General features: G+C 37.6%; 1 protein-coding gene across 2 annotated transcripts; it reads right to left on the bottom strand.

The window, feature by feature from the left end:
* Positions 1–4,080: 4,080 nt before the first annotated feature.
* tank (TRAF family member-associated NFKB activator) lies at positions 4,081–10,037 on the bottom strand. Of its 2 annotated transcripts, none has more exons than XM_063888127.1 (8): positions 9,903–10,037; positions 8,852–8,993; positions 8,490–8,598; positions 8,284–8,354; positions 7,478–7,530; positions 7,264–7,382; positions 6,381–6,778; positions 4,081–5,752 (listed from the first exon to the last, which is right to left on the bottom strand). In XM_063888127.1, exons 2-8 carry the CDS (start codon positions 8,948–8,950, stop codon positions 5,582–5,584), a joined length of 1,020 nt encoding a protein of 339 aa, XP_063744197.1. In that variant the 5' UTR covers positions 8,951–8,993; positions 9,903–10,037; the 3' UTR covers positions 4,081–5,581. The 2 variants fall into 2 exon arrangements, with proteins under 2 accessions (XP_063744197.1, XP_063744198.1); XM_063888128.1 differs by lacking the exon at positions 9,903–10,037 and adding an exon at positions 9,554–9,882.
* Positions 10,038–20,360: the final 10,323 nt, after the last annotated feature.

Below are 20,360 nucleotides of genomic sequence, written 5' to 3'. Positions count from 1 at the left end.
GTCGTACTGTTATTTCCAATTGGCAGCCAAGTGTCTTTAAAAAGTTCAGAAGTTAACAAATGTCCAACACTCCCACCATCCACAAGTAAACATAAAAGTAGTGGTTGCTGAACAATGTGATTTTCAGAACAATAGTATCATCAGGCCCCTCTGATCAGTGCTTTTGTGTTCTGTGTATTAAAATAAGCCTTTCATCCGCCTGAAATGTGAGCCTCCTTTGGGGTTCTGGGTGCGATCTCACCACTGCCTCTGTCATCACTTGCTGTGACTGCCAAATCTCTGCTCCAGAAATCAGGGCTCTCAGACCAGCACTGAGACAAACACAATGGAGAGGGGAGGCTGTTTTGAGACATTGCACAGGCAGCGATGGCTTCAACACATTTAATCGAAACCAAAGTCGGCTCTGCCACTGCTGCACAGAGAGCACGAGGCGCCCAACGCATGGCAAGACAACTGTGAGGTGATACTCAGCTCGCAACGCCATGAGAGTTGGCAGTCTCTCATGCCAACGGTGACCAGTGCACAGTTGAATATGCTTCTCTCCAAAGTTGTTAATTATCGAAATGACATTGATGTGAAGAGGACATTGTAGTCAGGTGACCTTAGTCCACTTGCTATCGCTCTGTTTTGTTTTACAACTCGATTAAACCCTTTAACAATTACCTTTTTTTTCCCCCATTCATGTTGGACATTTTTGGCAATGGCAAGATCTGATAACCATTGTTTGAATATTTAGAAGGGTAATAAGTTGTTGAAAATAAGGATAGTGGAATGACGCCTTATCTCTCTCTTGCCTATTGCAATTATGATCCAATTACTGGCAAATAAAGATCCTTTTTTTTTTTAATGAAAAAATCTAAATGCTGTTGTTGATCGAATATTTTATATCAAGCACACATTTCTTGATATCAATTAGGCATATTGTCACATACCAATCATACACAGAAGTGATTAATACAATAACTATTCACAATTATTCATAATAATATGTGAATACAGGCACTATTGAAGGTAATTAAGAAGGAAAACAACTTTTGTATATAATGTCAATTGGTGTAAAAAGTACAACAGGAAGATACATAATGTTATTGTTTATAGATTGCATAGAAAATCATATTTTTACACTTATAGTTAAGCTTTTTTTATTTAAAAATTAAAATTAAGCATATTCATTTTTTGCAAACCCCAAAATACAAGCATGATTTGTAAACAACCACTAACACACCTTCATCACGCAGTAGTAAATGTGTGATTTCTGTGGCTATACGCTTATGTGCACAATAGGATAATGAGTGTACATTCTGTATGCAGGAACACAAAGCTGCTTTATCAGTCTTTGAACACAATTGTAACAAGAACACAGAACTCAGTACAGCTGAACAAATTGTCAAAGAAAGTGACACCATAAGAAATGTGTTGCAATCATGTGAACTACCTTTGTTTTAAGTCTATTTTATGAAATAATAATGATCACTCTGAAATGTTTTAAGACATTATTTCTGCAGTACTGACAATAAAGTAGTGAATTAATTTTTTCTTTTTATCTAGCCTGTTCTCTTTCATTTTATTGAACTATTCTTTTACTTTTTTATCTCCTTTTTCTCTGTTGTGTTATTGTCTAATTAATTTCATAATTTTAGATTTAATTTGATTTTATAGACTGGATGTGCATTTATTGTGCCACAGACATTTTTGTTTAGCGGCATTTAAGTAACATTTTCACTGTCTCAAATCCTGAAAAGTATACTATTTATTTCTATTTTATTGATTTAAACTTTTAATGGCCTTACTCCTCAAAGCGGATGGCACAGGCCACATCAATCAATGCATAGGATAAACTAAAAGGTCAAATAAGTGCAGCCGTACTGTGTATCATTTTTTTCTCCCTCTCTTGTCGGCTTGAAAATGACTGTGGTCGCCTGAAGCCGGTGACTGTCCTGTCTCTGCCCGAACTCTCTGCAGCACCGACTGCAGAAGCACTGCTGATTAGCATGCAGTAATGATGGTGAGCTGGGCTCCATTGTTCTAACACCTCCCCTCTCCTCCGCACCAATCTGTCACCATTCAGTGGGCTAGAGCTGCCTCAAATGCTTCTCTCCACAAATGAGATGGATAATTAGTTGCCCCTCACGAATGCTGCACTCTTCTCACCCCTGATTGCTTTCACCTTCTTGCTCCTGGCAATTTTGACACCTTTTAATCAGCCTGCTACTTCTCCATCTCAATCCATATCCTTCTCCTTTTTTTGTTCCCATTTTTTTTATCAGCTCTTAAATCCATCTCAAATGTAATGCCTTTTGGTATGAAATGTCCAAGGGGGAAATATGGCACATGTCTTATATTCTACTGGCAATGATGGTGACAAAAATGCCTTAAAGATGAAGTGGACTTTTCTAAAACAGTTCACACAACTGCAGTGTAAATTTACAGTGCATGGAAGCACAAAAAAAAAATCCTAGCTGTCAGTACGAGTACCCTCTTCCAAATAACAATGAATGACAACATAATTATGAGCAAGCAGCTGTTCATGATCCCAGAGAGAAAAGCATGCAGGCTGCACAATGTTCGAATCTTCACAGATTAACCAGAGAGGATCATTAGGGATATGTATTTGCCAAAAAAAACAAAACCTGAATAAATTATTTCCTACGTATCCATGGTGGGCATGTTGTATCTTAGCAAGGCTCTTCAAGTCCGAGGACTCACTAGAATGGTTTATTGCATTACTACTCTGAATATTTTACGCACTTACACAGTGCTATTAATGAAACACAGTGAAATGGGCAATGCATATATCAGTTTAAGGTTGATATAACAAATCAATCAGTCTGTTAAGCAGCATTTGATTATGATAAGTGGTATATAGTTAGAATACCCAACACTTAAGGGATTTAAGAAAGGTTGTTTGCCGTCTTCACACTAGTTTATCTACCCAGCAAGTGTTAGCAGCCCAAAAGTTGAGGGCTGCAAGGTCCTCTCTGCACAACAATGTTCCAAAACACTCACACAGTATGCCCGTTTCCTCAAACATCATCACGCCGAATGGTGAAAATCACTGAAATTGTTTGCAAAGGTGCGAATAAATACTGCAGCAGGCAATAAGCTGATGCTGCTGTTCAGAAAGTTAAGTCAAATGATGGTCGTCTGCACACTGGGAAATGTGGCGGACCAAAACATAATCTGTTCTGTTTCCAAATTACAATGTATTTTATGGAAAAAGTAGGGCCACGTAGGACAATGCTATCCAAACTCCTGAAACTGAAATACATTTTTCACGTGGCCCTAATCCTCTTCAGTAAAATACATTGTAAATAAAAAAAAATAGAACACATGAGGTTTCGGTAGCTGCCATATATGCCGGACCATTATCACATTTTCCGCCCTAATCTTCTTCTTTTTCAATTTTCAATATGTTTTCCACATCTACTATTTTGTTAATATTGGCTTACAATAACATATTCAACTGGCACATCTGGAATGTCTCATAATATACATTTAGAGTAGTAATGTTCATTTGTCAATTAAAAAGATTATGCCTACATAAACACTGTATGTAATTGGCCATGTGGTTTAACAACGAGCTTGTGCCTAATGTTAGATGTAGCCATCTGTGGAGGCACTTAATGAGTACATGGTTTACTATCTTTTAAAATCATTTCTGAGTTGGATATGTTCCCAACTCCCCGCACCAGGAATGACATACATCTGCTTCTAATTATCCTGGTTGAAGTAAACAACACAAAAGTACGATGGGAATGTAGCGCCAGTCTAAATAGTGCTAATCAATACGTCATGTTTTGGAAAAGATTAATGAGCGTTTGAGTGATTTAATGCGTATTGTTATTCTAAAGATCTGTTCAGAGATATGATATATACTATGTATACTATATATAGGTATACTATGATGTAGGTCTGTTAGACGAAAAGTTCAAAAACAAAGTGGAAAATGTCGCTTATATCTAAACTAAGCAGGTATCTCCTCTATATATTGGGATACATGGCTGCGTCCAGATAAGATTAGACCGCGTGTAGCTCTGGTTGTTCTGAAAGTTCTGGGATATCACATCTTACTGCCAACACAAAGAGGAAAAGTTCTCTTATTTCAACAAAAAATATTGCAAATTTACAAAGCAAATCTAATTTCTTATAAAAGTAACTACATGTTAATAATGCAAATTATGTTTTGAAATAATAATTTATAAACATATTGCAGAAAGAATGTGAATCTTGTCCATTTTATCGCTTCATGTATGGATATACTTATGAGCACCCCATTTTATATTTACCTCTTGAAACCAATCAAATGATAAAAAATGTAAAGAGTAAATGTTGGCTTTATTTGCTCATATATACAGTGGAGGAAATAAGTGTTTGATACCCTATCACTTTAGTTAGTTTACCCACTTACAAAGAAATGAACAGTCTGTCATTTTTATAGGTTTATTTTAACAGTGAGAGACAGAATATCAAAAAGAAATCCAGAAATGTACATAAAAAAATATATATATAAATTGATTTGAGTTTAATTATGGGAAATAAGTATTTGATTCCCTTGCAACCAACAAGAATTATGGCTCCGACAGACTGGATAAAAGACACCTGTCCACAGTCAATAAATCAGATTACACCCTCTCCACAATGGGCAGACCAAAGACAGGTCTTGTGATCATGGTGGAACTAATGTCTGAGGACATCAGGGACAAGATTGTAGATCTGCAAAAGGCTGGAATAGAAGACAAGACCACCAGTAAGCAGCTTGGTTAGAAAGAGACAACTGGTTTGATTATTAGAAAATGGAGGAGGCACAAAATGACCATCAATCGCCCTCAATCTGGGGCTCCCCCATCTAAGATCTCGCCTCTTGGGGCATCAATGATCTTGAAAAAGGTGAGGGGTAGCCAAGAACTACACAGGAGGAACTTGTTAAATATCTCAAGTCAGCTGGGACCACAGTCACCAAGAAAACTATTGGTAACACTGCGCCGTAATGGATTAAAATCCTGCAGCGCCCCTGCTCAAGAAGGCACATATACAGGCCGTCTGAAGTCTGCCAGTGATCCTCTGAATGATTCAAAGAAGGCTTATGAGAAGGGCATGTGGTGAGATGAGACCAAAATCAAGATCTTTGGCATCAATTCAGACACAACTACTTATTTCCCCCAATTAAAAGCATATTAATTTATATCTTTTTTTTTTATGTACATTTCTGGATTTTTTGGGGGATATTCTCTCACTGTTAAAAAAAACCTACCTTAAAAATTACAGACTGTTCCTTTCTTTGTCAGTGGGTAAACTAACTAAATTGGCAGGGTATCAAATACTTTTTTCCTCCACTGTACCATATTATGCATCATTGTCACTTAGTAATAGAGTAAAATCTCAGCGTGATATTAGAAAAATATAATGGGCAAGAAAGTGTACCATTCAATTCTTCTATATTAAATAAATGGATTCAAGTCGTATTGCAGTGTCATTTCAAATCCAGTACAGCGCATGTTGTTCATGGCAGGAAGGACTCCGCCATGAGTCCAACAAGTCTTGGAGTAGTTGGGGCCTTGGCCGTCAGTTTCTGCTTCCACTATCAATTGTCGGCTTCGTTTTTAGGAGAGAAATGTGAGTAGAGGTGGCTGTTCATTCGGTCCTGAGGCACCACAGCATGACAGAAAGCACATTTATCGGGACTGCTGCTCTGAGGCGTCTCCAGTTCTGTCCCCACATCAACTGCATCACACAGCTCAGGGCTCCAGAGAGGCTGCAGGGCAGGATGAACCAAAGAAAACAATATATTATTTATGCTCTTAACAATCTTTACACTCACTCTATTAAAGCATGCTGGACCGCTTGGCCTTCAAGTTGAAGTATCTGTTGCTTTAAGAAAATATGTCAACCCCTTAGTCTGCACAAACACTCAGCAACAGTGAAGGCAGAAGGCTATTCTCCAGTGTTTAATTATTTTACTATTTATTTGTTCGACCACACAAATAAACCAGCCTATTATAAAAGTCCATGTTGGTGTAATCTAGAGAAAAAATCTGAACATCGAAAACTGGACCAACTTTAAGATCTGACTGCATGTCATTCACAATTTTGTTTTTATTATACATTTGCACACATCAGCAAATCAAATACCACTTATAATTCAGGCTCTGTAATGTGCTTCCATCTGGCTCACACATTGTAACTAAGATGCCAAATTTAACCAGAGCATCCATGCTTGAATAAAAAAAGAATTAGAACACATTACACAGTAATATGTTTAAAATAAAGCCAAGGGGATTTTTTGTAGGACTTCACACTCTTTCACTCCTCCATTAGCAAATACCAATCAGACACTGATAATTTGCTACTAGTTTTCTCAGACCTTCTCCTGTGATTCTCACCTGCTGGGGTCCCCGCACGCTCTCCTGGGAGAGCGAAGATGATGTTGAGTGGGAGGGGGATGGAGGGTAGACAAAAGGCATGGGCAGTTCCACGGGCTCCTCTTCTGACAATGTGGACGGAATACTACTGAGAGGCCGCTTCGTGGGCATGGTCAGACCAATGTGTCTCTCTGGTGCACTGTTCAGGAAGTCATATTCAGAGTCCGCAGAGGGCGGGAATTTGACACTGAGTTTGGTGAGAGAGTCTACTAAGTCCCTGTCCTCGGGGCTGGCGCCGCGGGACGCCAGAGACGTAGGCAGGAGTGGAATATCCGCTGCTGACCTTAGCACTGCGGAAAAGGGTCTCTCTGCCTCTGCTGTACGGTCTGTGCACTGGATGGGCATGGAGAATCGCTGATCTGTCAGACGGCAGAAAAATACAAGATTTTACATTTTTTCTGTCTTGCTCGCCATGTTTGAAGATGTATTGCTGCGCTGGCTTTAATGAAAATTCTAACTTGGCAATGATTTGAAAAGTTACACTGAGATATAATCCTGGTCCTTTAAAAAAATCCAGTATATTGAATACTTATATATAGTGTGGAAATATACTGTTTACACATAGTGATGCTGAATACACACATAAAGAATATTTCTTTTAACCTTTGTATTAATTATTGTATGAATAAGTATAATACATTTTCTAAATACAGGTTGCAAACTACTTTAAGGTTAAGGTGTTGCTATCTATTTATCTTAGAGAATAAAACAAACTTATAGCTTGTTATGACATACACAAACCTTTTGGAATTCAAGCACATTTTCCTTTAATTAATTAAATGTAAAAAACAAGAAATTAAGGTTAAAGGCCATAAAGAATTGTTTGGGTGTATATTACTATTACCATTTGATGCATCATTTCCTCCATGGAATCTTTTTAGGTGATCTTTTTGTTTTCTGGTAAGAGAGCGAATCTGCCGGAATTTCCCTTGAATCGCTTCAAATGCTTCCAACATGTCCTTACTGACAAAGAAAAAATAGTGAAAAAAATCCATTCTTTAACTGAAATGTTCATGATTTTTGTGTCTTTATATAAAAAAAGTGTAAGAGACACATACTAATCAACGCTGCTGTTGACTGGCATCATAGGAGCAACAGTGTCCATGTTGTCCTGTGAAAAAATGACATTAAATTCATAGAAATCATTAGCAACAATTATCCAAAGCATATTGTTAATGTATCTGCAGTTTACACATCAAAAATGTACATCTACTGGTTGAGCATGTTTCCTGGCCTGTTAAATATTAAACCAAGCTCAAGCTGCTGAACTGTGCAAGTGATATTATCCTCTAGCACCATCTGGTGAAGTAAGAGCAGATACACCTTGTGAGGAGTAAAATAGTGGGTGGATATTGTTACAGCAGAATAATCTGAGGTTTCCTTTTTGCTTGTAAACTTCAAGAAATGGAAGAATAATAAAACTATGAAAGTAAATGAATATTTGTCTCTGATAACCGAGAATGACTGAACAAGGATATTGTCTCTTATCTATCATATATTTATCTGCAAGCTTAAGAGCTGTGTCAAAAAAGGCCAGAAATGCTAAAGTAAGTTAAATATTTGCAGACTTGAAAGCAGTGTTCCAAAATTGTAAGAGATTATTAAAATGCATATGGGGCAGGTCAATGCTTTATTAATTTTATCGCTGGTATCATTGTGTTCTCTTAACATCCTTGTTAACACGAGCGTGACATCATCAAGCAGAAGTACTATCTAGTGTTTGCGTGCGACTAAAGGAAGCTGCATGTATTCTCAGTGTAATTTCAACAATGACAATGAAGAGAAAAACCTTTTAGAGCCACTATATTGCAATGTTTCACATACAGTAGCATAGACATAGAAAAACCACACATAGCAAACATACCGGGTACTGCATTTTCTTATAAGCGCTGGCCCCATCAAGGAGATGGTAGATAGGCTCGCATTTCATCTCTCCTTCGATTAAAACACAGAGAAAATGAACAGTGAACAGGATGTCAGATAATCCAATATCAATGAATAGGTAGGGATGCAGTAAATGATCTTGTCAGCATAAGAATAAGTAGATATTATGTGGCACCTCTCACTAACCTGATGGTTGCCTTGTTGAAGACAATTTAGCTTCAAGTTTTGAAATCAACTGCTGCTGGTCCTCTATCTGCTTTTGTAGTTTTTGAGTGTTTCTCTCATAATATTCACTCTGCAAAAACAAGGTTTCTGTTATTGTTTTGCACCAACATCTGCAATCTGGTCTTTACCAAGATGTGTTTGGTATTTTTTATTACAAATATAAATAATAATCAGGTTTTCAAAACACATTTCTTTCTATTACACTGGTTACACAAATAAAACTAATAAAACACATTTGGCAAGCTACTCTGTGACTTATTATTTTTGGCAAAATGTGGTTTATTGCAATCCAAGTTTGAACATTTGTCTCATTATAATGTTACCATTTGTTGCAGTTCCCTTTTAGCATTGTCCTTTTCAATGGAGACCTGGCGATAAGCTTCATAAGCTTTATTGAGCTGGTCTCCAATGTTCCTTTCCATGCCGTGTGTTCCACAATCATCCCTGATACAGCAGACATGAGCCCTGATGATTTAAAAAAAACACCACACAAAATAATAAAACATCGTGCTGAACTAGGAAAATATACAGCTAGTTTCCATTTGTATTTGCTTTATGTATCCATTCCAGACACAATGTCCAACTTGGCTTTGCACATTTTTTGATGGTGAAAATTGTAGTAAAAAGTTAATGACTGTTTAAAGTTATGTCAAATGATTGTGTTTATTTATGTAAGCCTTACTGAGGAATTGAGAAACCCAGTAAACATATTTCCTAATTTCTGTTCATTACAAAGCACTTTTGTCAGTTCCGTTTCAATTTCATTTTACCTGCAAAAGCAAAATAGTATTCATATCTCAACAATCAATGCCCTGTTCGAGGTCTTTGGCAAATGATGATGATGTGGCTGAACAAATAAGAAAGCACTGACAAAAATAATCAAATTACTTAAACAGTTTGCTATTCTTTGGGGAAAAAAACATTTAACCCCTAAACACCCCTAACATAACTTAGCCTACATGTTCTTGTCAATTGTCAGAACTGACTTTTAACAACATTTTTAGCACATTTTGCACTGTACTTACTGTGGAAATAGTTTTCACGGACGTTCTGAGATGATGAAAACAATCAAGAGTCTGATGTCAGTGTCACCCAGAACTGCTCTTCAATTAATTAGCAATCTTCATTACAACATAGCTGTCAGACCAATGGCTTCTGGAGGAAGTACCCTACATTAACACTAACGTTGAAGCCTAACCGAGGCACAGCAAGGAAGCACTTTTAAGTGACATGCAAACGCTAGTCCACACAGTTCCGTATTTCTTAAACAGTAAGTGACCGGTTAGCTGTAGCTCATTCAACCGGTGGTGGATAAAGCGACCGAGCAGCGACTCCACAGTTACCCCTGCTGCCAATGAGAGAACGTCCTCTTACCTTCATTCATGTAGCTGTTAAAGTCGAATTTATTGGGTTGACACCACCGCAGAGTCGTCGCCTAATCTTCAGATGCAAAGTTACGAAGAGCCGGAGAGGATATGGCAATGTATGTTTTACATAGCCTAGTTTGAGTTGGGAACTTCCCTCGGGGAATCCCCCTGATCTGTAGACTTCCGCCTTTACTCGATCCTGGCCAATCAGCGGGCAGGTCGGAGCAGCGCTGAGTGGTTAGCTGGTTGAGGGTTCTTCCAGCCTGCGCGTCTGCAAACCGACCCACTGTTGTTGTGTGCATGTGAAAATTATCCAAAACTAGAGTACACTGTTCTCATTTCACATGTCTTACATTATTGAACGATCAACGTGTTTTGTGGAAAGTATTGAGCCTGCATTTTTGTAAAATATAGCCATGAAAAGCATGGCCAGATTAACCTGTTTAGGGGCCCAAAGGCAAACCATTACCTAGCTGTTGGGCCCTATCGAGGTCATTTAAGTAATTACTACTCTAGTTTAAAACTTCCTGTGTTAATGGTAGCACAAACAAAACTTATATTTTTCTGGCTCACCTTAGTTGACATTGCACTTTAGTATATCAACATTTCATAACAAATGTGCACTTGTTTATTTTTGCCACATTTAGTAGCCAGAAGTCTGTTTGTATGGCACCCTATAGCACCTTTTAAGCAGTGATAAACAGCTACAACATTTACTCAAGAATATTTATGTAAAATATTAAGGTACTTGTATGTTGCTTAAGTATTTCGATTTCCTAATAACAACAAATATAATCAACCATTAATGTACCATTAATTATTTTAGGGCTACAAAGGTATTTGTTGATCCCTTGGTACATATCACAAGCGACAGTATATACAATCAAAAATAAAAAAGTTAAGCTTTTCTTTTACTATCTGCAACACTTAAGAGATACCTTACAGTAATGCAAAAGTAATTATTATTTAATGATATATACTTTTGTATTAGGGGTTGTGCAAAATGAGAACTTTCACTTTTTTGTACCTTAACACATTTTCTTGATAATGATTTTGTATTAAAGACTTTCACTTGTAACAGAGTATTTCTTTACTGTGGTATGGTTACTTTAGCTGAAGTAAAACATGGTCCCTACCACTTTTAAGTTCAAGGCAATTGAAAGTCATTTTCAAAAGTCATAAAATACATAGAGACAACACACGCTCTACATACTTGTTTACATACTGTAGACAAGTATATATTTCAGCTATGGTTGAGCCCTGTGATTGCTCAACCATAACTGAGACTTTATTCACAGATGAGATTTTGCCATTTGACATTGTTTTCTTCTTATTTCTTATCAATCATCCAAATAAGGTAAGGTATTACATTTTTTCAATACCACATGCAGCATACAGTAGTTTAAAGCCCCAATAGACTCTGAATACCTGTCATAGCTGACCAACAGCCAACAATGAAAACTACATGCATTCAAAGTTTACATCAACATTTGTAGAATATGTAAGGTGAGAACTATCACTAGAGGTCAGCAAAAACAAGTTAGTTTTGAAAATGTTGCAAATTAACATAGTCATTGAGAGAAGATGCCTCCAATAAAATATGCAACATTTCTCCCACAGGCTTGACGGTTTTCCAATACCCTAAAATAACAACAGTCAAGGAAAGTTTTGTTAATCTGTTCCACAATATACTTGAACATTACCACATTACCAGTTTTCATGGTGGTGCTTTGCTGAGCTATGGTGCCCTCTGGTGATATTTAAGGTTTTAAAAAAAGTTTTGTGGTCATGATTTATACCACTTTAGATCAGGTTCCCTTGTTGTGGCCAACACTCGGTTATTATATGTTAAGGCATGTTGTGGTACCTCTGATCCACCTCCGAAAACCCTTTCAGAGTCAACTTATGAAATTCCTGAGGAAATGATTAAGATGATGGCAATTGAATATACTGTTGTTTGGAAATATTAGGCCACAAGCACCACTTGACACTAACCTCAAATTACTGAACATGGTTGCCCTTCATTTGGCTTTGATATAGACTCTTAACCTTAGATTTACAAATTGACAAGACTATTATTTTCTATTTCGCTGTTTCTGTTTGGGCATACAAAATTGAAACCAAAATACAGCAGTGGCTTGGTTCCCCCAGCCGCTGAAGCAAATGGGATGACAGTTATTGTTCCTAAAGAAATGCTGAATATCTTACTGTCTTGATACCTTGGAAGTTCTTTTGTAATTTTCTCTCAAAGCATGAACCTACAGTGAGCCACTTATTATGCAATACTCTGGTGACACACTGGTAATCCCCTTCCAGGTTCTTTACAAATAATGCTTTACAACTCATCAAGCCTTATTTATTTTATCTAGAGATATTTCTGTACATTATTAAGGGTCTATAATTCCCATCCCATGCTCCATGCTGCATTGAGTTAACTCTTTTTTCCAGAGCAAAAACACAACCCTGTGAAATACCAGAGCAACCAGTAGATGGCAGCTTAGAGTGACTTGTTGAGATGCAGGATGTGTTTTACTCCATTACAGTTCTTTAACCTTATATTGTTGAAGATTCATACAGCTTAAATATAATATAAGTATAACATTATCTATGATGGACTGAAGCTATGAAACTGGTCTTTTTTATTTCTCAGTTTCATTTGAATATTAGCTCTTAGTGGGGTAGCAATGTAAATTAAAAAAGTGACCCTGTAAATGCAGAAATCCACATCTTCCATGTAATATTTTTCAAACATAAATATGTTGCTAGTAAAGATGCACTAAATAAGCTTTTTAAAACAAAACAGTTGTACTAATTTCTTAAAACACTTTTACTGATTCCTAAAATTAACCCGCCTGGGAATATTAATAATCAGTCACAAGTTATTACTTTTACAATCTAATAATGAACTGCAGATGATGACCATTAATCAAAAGTGATGTTTCCAAACCTGGCACCACTTTTTTAGGAGAGGTCAGGAGATATAGTAATAATTTGTAATAAGTGTCCTTTCTTAAAATTAAAAAGAAAATTGGTTATCGATTTCAAATTGTTGAGTTAAGAAAAAGACAGTGTTCAGCCATTAAAAAAATTGTAAACCAACTACATTATTTATTCAACTACATAAGTACCCTTTGTTTTAGTCTTTTTAGTCTGCTTGCAACATGCAATGACAATAAAGTAATCTAATTTAGCTCAATTGAGCCAACAAAGTTTTGTCAGTCTCATTTTATAAATGAGTGTGTCCAGATATGTCCGACAAAGCAGGAATATCATCTCCTGTCTCATCATCAGTATAAATTGGAATTAGAGCAGAGCTTTGTGTGGCAGGTCCAGCACAGCGGGGCTCCAGTGGCCTGGTCGCTGCATAAATTGTTTTCTGATGTCCTGTCCAAGAGGTTGTCGTCTGTGACCCTCACTGGCATTCCAACCTCAACCTCTGCTCCTCTTGAGAATGACTTACACTCCCAGAGTGCCACCAACAACCCTGATTCCTAGAAAATAAAAACTACAGGAATTCCTTTAAGGAAGGGAGCAGCAGGTCATCTTAAGGGTGTTGTACATTTTCCATGGTTGCTTTGAAATCACAATTTATGGACATAACGTGTGGGTCTGGTAAAGAAGCAGGTCATTTTAGACTGCGGTATACTAATAAGCACTGATTTGACTTATTATTGGTTGAGGCATATGAGTTATTTCAATGACCACACAATAATGCACCTCAAGTTATCTTTCTGTTCAGTTCTCAATCCTCTCTTTGTTCATCCCTCCAGAGGAGAAAATTCTATTACCCAGCTGGCTGCACAAGATAGTAATATATTACCAAAAAAAGACAAGAAAATCTGAAATATTTCTGCAATACACTCTTTATCAACGCTAAGTGCCATCCCTATATGAGAGTAAACTCTAAAGATGGGAGAAGTACAACGATGATAAGACAAACTTATGAATACTCAGTTCCCTTTCATGTGGCAATGTGCTCTGTTTGATCTCTTTCATTTTCTATAAAATACTGAATGCACTGACTTCAATCTCTCTTGTATGACTCATACATCATAATTGTCTCCACAAAGCTCCATATATTACCACCAGCTGCAACACTCACTTAGGTTGAAAGGCAAAATAACATTTTCAACTATAATATGTGTATTTCCTGCATTATGTGACCACATTGTATTAGCACTCACAACCATACATATTAAAGTGTGTTGTAGAAGAACAAGAAGAAAAAGAAGAAGAAGAAGAAGAAGAACAACAACAACAACAACAACAACAACAAGGTGTTTTGCGTTCATTATAAACCTGTGTTGCTTTTAGACGAGTAATCAATCTCAGTTACATGCAGCCACTTAAAACTTAAATATATACACTCAAAGTAGACAATAAAGGGAGCAGATAGATGTTTTCCTCTTGAGAAATGAGTCTCCCAAAGCAATTTTTGTCCACTACCCTGACCTCACCACTTACAAGCGTACACCAGTGATGCAGAGCCTCATAAATTGCAGCAGAAATGATCTCTGGGGAAATGTGGTGTCCTTTACCAGCATCATCCAGTTTACCCCGGAGAAGACATATAAGGGTCGTGTGTGTGCGTGTGTGTGTGTGTGTGTGTGTGTGTGTGTGTGTGTGTGTGTGTGTGTGTGTGTGTGTGTGTGTGTGTGTGTGTGTGTGTGTGTGTGTGTGTGTGTGTGTGTGTGTGTGTGTGTGTGTTTGTGTGTGTTGGGGGGTTGTGTGGGTAGTGTTGCCCTTCGTCTATTAAAGGACTTTGGTGTACATGTTTTATTGAATGATCCGGTCCCTCAATGTCCACAATTAGTAAGATGAGTGGAGTATTTGAATGCACAGTACCATGTACCCACTGATGTGATCATCTAACGTTGCATTCCCTAGGCAGGCAATCCCATTGTCCTTTGTGATGTGTCACTGGTGAAAGGAGACTAAGCTTGCTGATATAGGGGGCCCTGTTCAAGATACGCATCACACTGGAGCCTGCCTGGAGCTCAGCAGTAAATCTTGGGCCAATGTAAGGGTTCATCCATGTTTCCTCCGTGTCTAGCAAAATAAACAATCTGCTGTGGGTCTGCAGAAACGCGAGATCAGACAGAGGGCAGAGCAGAGGACTCTGGCATACCGGGGGAGAAGGGGGAGAGGAGGAATGCAGGGGGAAGCACATATCAGATTTCAGGAGCCCCAGAGAGAGGTGGAGGAGAATGAAGAGAGACCTTGCTGTCAAGAAATCAAGAAACTATAAATGAAAGGGAAGAGAATAAATCAAATATGTATTTGTCTTTTTGCCAAAAAATCTAACCATTTTTTGTACACAGTTTTCTGTTATATATTATTATGAATGGTGGTGTTAACATCAACTTTGGTGAAGAGGTGAAATTTGTGTTGTTTTCAGAAATGTGTCAAAGTAGGTGTGTCAGATCAGGGTGAGCGGCTGTGGTTTCCATCTGAGGCTAAAGCTTTATACACAATATTCTTTTGGTTGAGGCTCTGGCCTCAGGGGCTTCCTGCTATTTGATGAAAATGGGGTGGGGATGAGTGTGTTGAGAAAATAAAAGAAGATTCTGCAGTTCTGAGGATTATACACAATCAGTCATTTCTTCTATCTTCTTTATCTTTATGGGGAATTTTATGATTGTCATATATTCTTGACCATATGGGTTCTTGCTGGCAACGCAAAATTACAGGATGTATCAAAAACATGCAACTGTTTTATGTTGTGTTGAATCACCCTCATATGTGTACCTTGATGAAGATCTAAATAAGATGCTTTTAACAGTATCATGCACAAACACAGAAGAAGACTTTTCTGCAAGCTTATTGAATTTCCTGATTGATAGCATGAGGAAGTCTTCTTATTTTTGTTGTTACATAAGTGCTAAACCACAAACCATCCTGTTGCTTTCATTGGTATTACTTTCAGATTTTAAAAGTGTTTGTTTAAACATAAACCCTTCACTTTTGGTCAAATGTCAATCTATTTCAGCTGATTTCATTGTACATAAATGGTCATTTTGTTTGGCCAATGTCAACCCTGCAACAGCCCCTTAAGTGAACAAGCAATATGTTCCCGGTCATCCTCAAACATGTGCATTGATTTCTAATTTGTCATTTAAAGATAAGGCATTTCGGTCGTCCAAAATCAATAGTCATGTGTAAAGGGAGGGTCACAGAGGTGTTTGTGTGTGTGTGTCTGTGTGTGAGTGTGTGTGTGTGTGTGTGTGTGTGTGTGTGTGTGTGTGTGTGTGTGTGTGTGTGTGTGTGTGTGTGTGTGTGTGTGTGTGTGTGTGTGTGTGTGTGTGTGTGTGTGTGTGTGTGCGTGTGTGTGTGTTTCAAAGAGCGTGAGGTTAAACAGATATGGATGTGACCAGAATATAAACATAGAAGACCCCATTGAATGTTGTGTTTATTTTTGTCTTTATGAAACAGGCATCGATAAAATATTCCTTCAATTGTACTGCTCCCAATTCCTGCAAAACAGCATGCAGTGTGTTGGGTTGCATTTCTTCTCGAGGGGTTGGCTGGACTTGATGAGGCCTGTGGGATAAAAACATGTGGCTGAATGCATGTAGATCTCTAAAAGCTTCACAGATTAAGCAGTTGTATTTGCTCTTCAGAACGTGCCCTGACTAAACACTAAGAACAAGTTTGCATCTGTGGATGTTGCTAATGTTTTCAATTATTTTCAGAACGGATAATAATATAACATCTAACAATGAAAAAGTAGAGCAGACTTCAAGTCAGATATGTCACTTTATAGGGTAAAATTGTACAACATGTCACTAGAGATGGAACAAAACTGAAGAAGTGAAAGGGCATATGAGGTTAAGAAGAAAGTCCTAGCCGATCTCACATAAAGAGCCCATAGTGGTCTTTATTACTTAAGCTCATGAAAGATTTATCAGCTGGAGACTTAAGGCCCCAGATAAAATGTACTTGAGCAACAGGAAACACATAACATGGGTTCACACTATTAGCTATCCTTCAATTAAAGATGAGGAAATCATACTTGTTGGTGTATTAGTGTATTCCTAAACACAGTGGGTTCTCAGTGAATGGACTATAGAATGGGACCATTCATTCATGATGTCTCTTATCGTTATAAGGGATGGTAGGATTTATCTGATGATTATTCTACTGGTTACCAGGTTACCAAACAAAGTTTCTTTGTATAAAGCGAAATTGAAAAAAAGGCTATGAAATAGTTTGACGTTAGCAGAATTTGTCATGTTTTGCAGGATGTGTGTGTGATCTTCTCTCCCAAATAAAAAGCACATTTTGAAGCACAAATGTTGGCCCTGGTCTATGCTGGTTTCATTGTTATGTTCTCTGTTTGGACCATTTTTAAAGTTGGGAATACAAATACAAATGTTAGGAGCAAAGCAGTGATTATTTAGTAATATTTTACAATAGTTGATGGCAGGTTGCCGCCAACAAAGTCAACTTCAAATTGACAGTGTGAATGCATTAACTGCCATGGTGAGAATGTGGACAATGGCGTTATGCTGAGCCTGAACATACAACAATACAATGTTTACAATAAAGTTTGGAGAGTTGCCTGGCAGCAGAATGTACACAATGAAACAGCCCAGTGGCGCTGCTCTTTATGTCAGTGTTGGGCCTGAAAGAACAGCCTTTGTTTACTTATGCTTCTCATTCTCGGGACATTTCACGGGAGCAAAATGAGGGCCAGGCTCCACAATAAAACCCTTCCTGCTGCTGTCAAGTTTTTCCTCTCTTGTATTAGAAAAAAATCAGAGAAGCTTAAAATATGTTTTAAAAAGTCAGTGAGAAATATTAATAAAATCCACACCATCATACAAACCTCCGTATATGAGAACACTTTAGAAGAAGACTATATACATTGTGTTATAGGCCGTGTATTTGTAACCCTGCGTGCATGATGTTTTTACGTCATATCTGAAACGATGTCAGTGATCAATACAAAACAAATTTAACAACAAAGATTTAGCACTCATTGTTTAACAAAGAAATAGTTCATATTATGAGATGTCGTAATGAACATTTTACATCAGATGTTTGCAGTGACTCACTTCATATCCTTTTGCTTACCTCCTAAATAGCCTGCTGCATGGTGCTTACAGTAAGTTGTCTTTTGAATACATGTGTAGTTTCTTATTCTGTGAAGGCCTCAACCAGTTTTGAGATTTACTCATCTAAACAAAAAAACTATTCATAAAAAATAAATTAAAAAGAGCAAAGGACCTTGATAACACAGCTGCTCCAACCAGTGTGATGATATATAAGTTGCCTGTTGCAGTACACAAAACACATAGAATGTCAAACATGGTGAGGGATTCCACAACAGAGACTACGATAGACCTTCTAATTTCAAACATCTAACCATGATGTACAATGTATTTATATTATTTTTCTTATATTAATCATCCTCAATTTCTCATGATTATATATAAGTAGTAAAGTGACTTGTTTTTTTTATTTTTTAAACCGAGCAGGGTGGCATGAACACCTCCCCCACATCAGCACTTCAATTACAGACCAGAGATGTGAATGTGGTCCTTTTTTCTCTATGACACAAACACATTGGCACTCACAGCACTCTTTTGTGGTTAATTTACAGTCAAGAGTCAGAGGAAATAAATCTGCTTCTGCCATAAAGGGGTTGCATAGCCCAACCCAAAAACTCCCATCCATCCAGACAGGAAGGTACAGAGGCTGTTACTAAAAGCTTCCTGTAGCTGCTTAAACACCTCTCAGGAATCTAACACAGAGAGGAAACACGTCTTTCGGCTCTTTCCCAATGAGCTGTAAGACTTAAAAAGCTGTTATGATTTGCAAGGACAAAACAGAGAGCAACGCTTTCTTCATAATCACAGTTTGTTGGCTGATATAGAGACTGTTTTCTATAGCTCAGGTAGGAGTGAGAACGGCACAATGTCCTAAAATAACCTCACCCTCTTATTTCCCTTGGAAATACCCAGTGTGTATGAGTGTATGAGTGAATGCTATCTGTGTGATCTTCACATCTTTGCATCTATGCATGTTTGTGCCTGTTTGGTTGTAGTGCATGTGCAATCTAAACCTGCATCTATAATGAAAGGAGATCTCCTTCAGAGGAGTGGCATGCTCTTTGGATAACTACCAAAGGCTTTCAATTCAAATTTATAAAAGGCTGACCTTTCATAACAAATCAACACAATTCACATGATTTACTTGCATATTTGATATACTTTTTTTAAGTGAGATATTCTTTCCAATTCTTTTGAGATTCTACCTGTGATACTAACATTCATGTCTAGTAATTGTAGATACATGTGTTGAGGTAAATACACGCAGAGATAATCTCTCTCTTACAATTTCATTAAAGGGAACTGTTCAATTGCCTCTCTATGTAACCCCACCCCCTTTAGTACTCTGAGCAGAGTGCTGAATCAGACATCCCTCCCTTTCCTCTAATGCTGACCCATTGACTGCAGTTGGCCTGGTGAACTCCTCTACATGCTCCACTCATGACCTTTGCTTTCATGTAGGAATGGCATAACACATAACACACAACTATGTATACACATTGTGTCATTGCCTTCAATAAAAGGCCACTAATGTCATTGTGGGCTCTCAAGGATAATTTCAGTGATTAGTCCGCTTTGAGGACTCGATTTTTCATTATCAAGCTAAATTGGAACCACATACTCCCTATGATATAAAAGCAGAGTACGTTTAGGTTGACGCAAACAAATCTTTAACCATGCAGAGGAAATTTGATTGGCACCGTTTCCGTCTTGTTTGTTGTTGCTGACAGTGCCGAGGCGAAGCATCTGCTATGAACGTGACTAACTAAATCAGGGAAACCATGAAGGTTCAACAGTTTAGAGGGGCTATAAAGGCAGAACAAGGCAGCGGATAGGCCCACAGCATGGTGCTTGTACCTCGCTGAAGGTCGCCATTAATTCACATTTTCTGCCACCAGTGTTGGTTTTCCAATCAGCAGGTGACAGAGCTGTGTAGATTGCTTTTGATTTATAGCCCAGTTTGTCCCTATTACCTTTTTCAAAAAAAGAACTCCCCCACACACAAACACAATCCACCACGACCACTTGTCACTCACATTAAGAGGTTCCTACAACACAGAGTCCATAATAAAAGCAGTGTCTTTCAACAAAAATAATATTCTGCTGCAAGACCTGATCCTTAATTATCAGCTCATCTCCATAATCGTAAGCACACTTCTAGTCGAGAGTACATTTAATTTTTTCCTCAGAGATTTGGCAATATCCACTAACCATTTACTCAAATTGTGAACAAAACATGTGTCCAATGTACTCACCATAAAGGAGCAATAACATGTATAACAAAAACATATATATTAAGTAAAGGCAATGTATCTTGTTAATGTTTTATTGTTTTGTGTAAAGACTAAGTCTTTTATTTCATCTGTTCAAAAGTGATGGTTAAACGCTTTTTTGTTTTCAGAAGAATCTAG

This window comes from Eleginops maclovinus, chromosome 7 (assembly GCF_036324505.1).
Source record: "Eleginops maclovinus isolate JMC-PN-2008 ecotype Puerto Natales chromosome 7, JC_Emac_rtc_rv5, whole genome shotgun sequence".
NCBI classification, from domain to species: Eukaryota; Metazoa; Chordata; class Actinopteri; order Perciformes; family Eleginopidae; genus Eleginops; species Eleginops maclovinus.
Note: the sequence above shows the minus strand (reverse complement) of the source record. Positions and strands in the feature narration are given on the sequence as shown.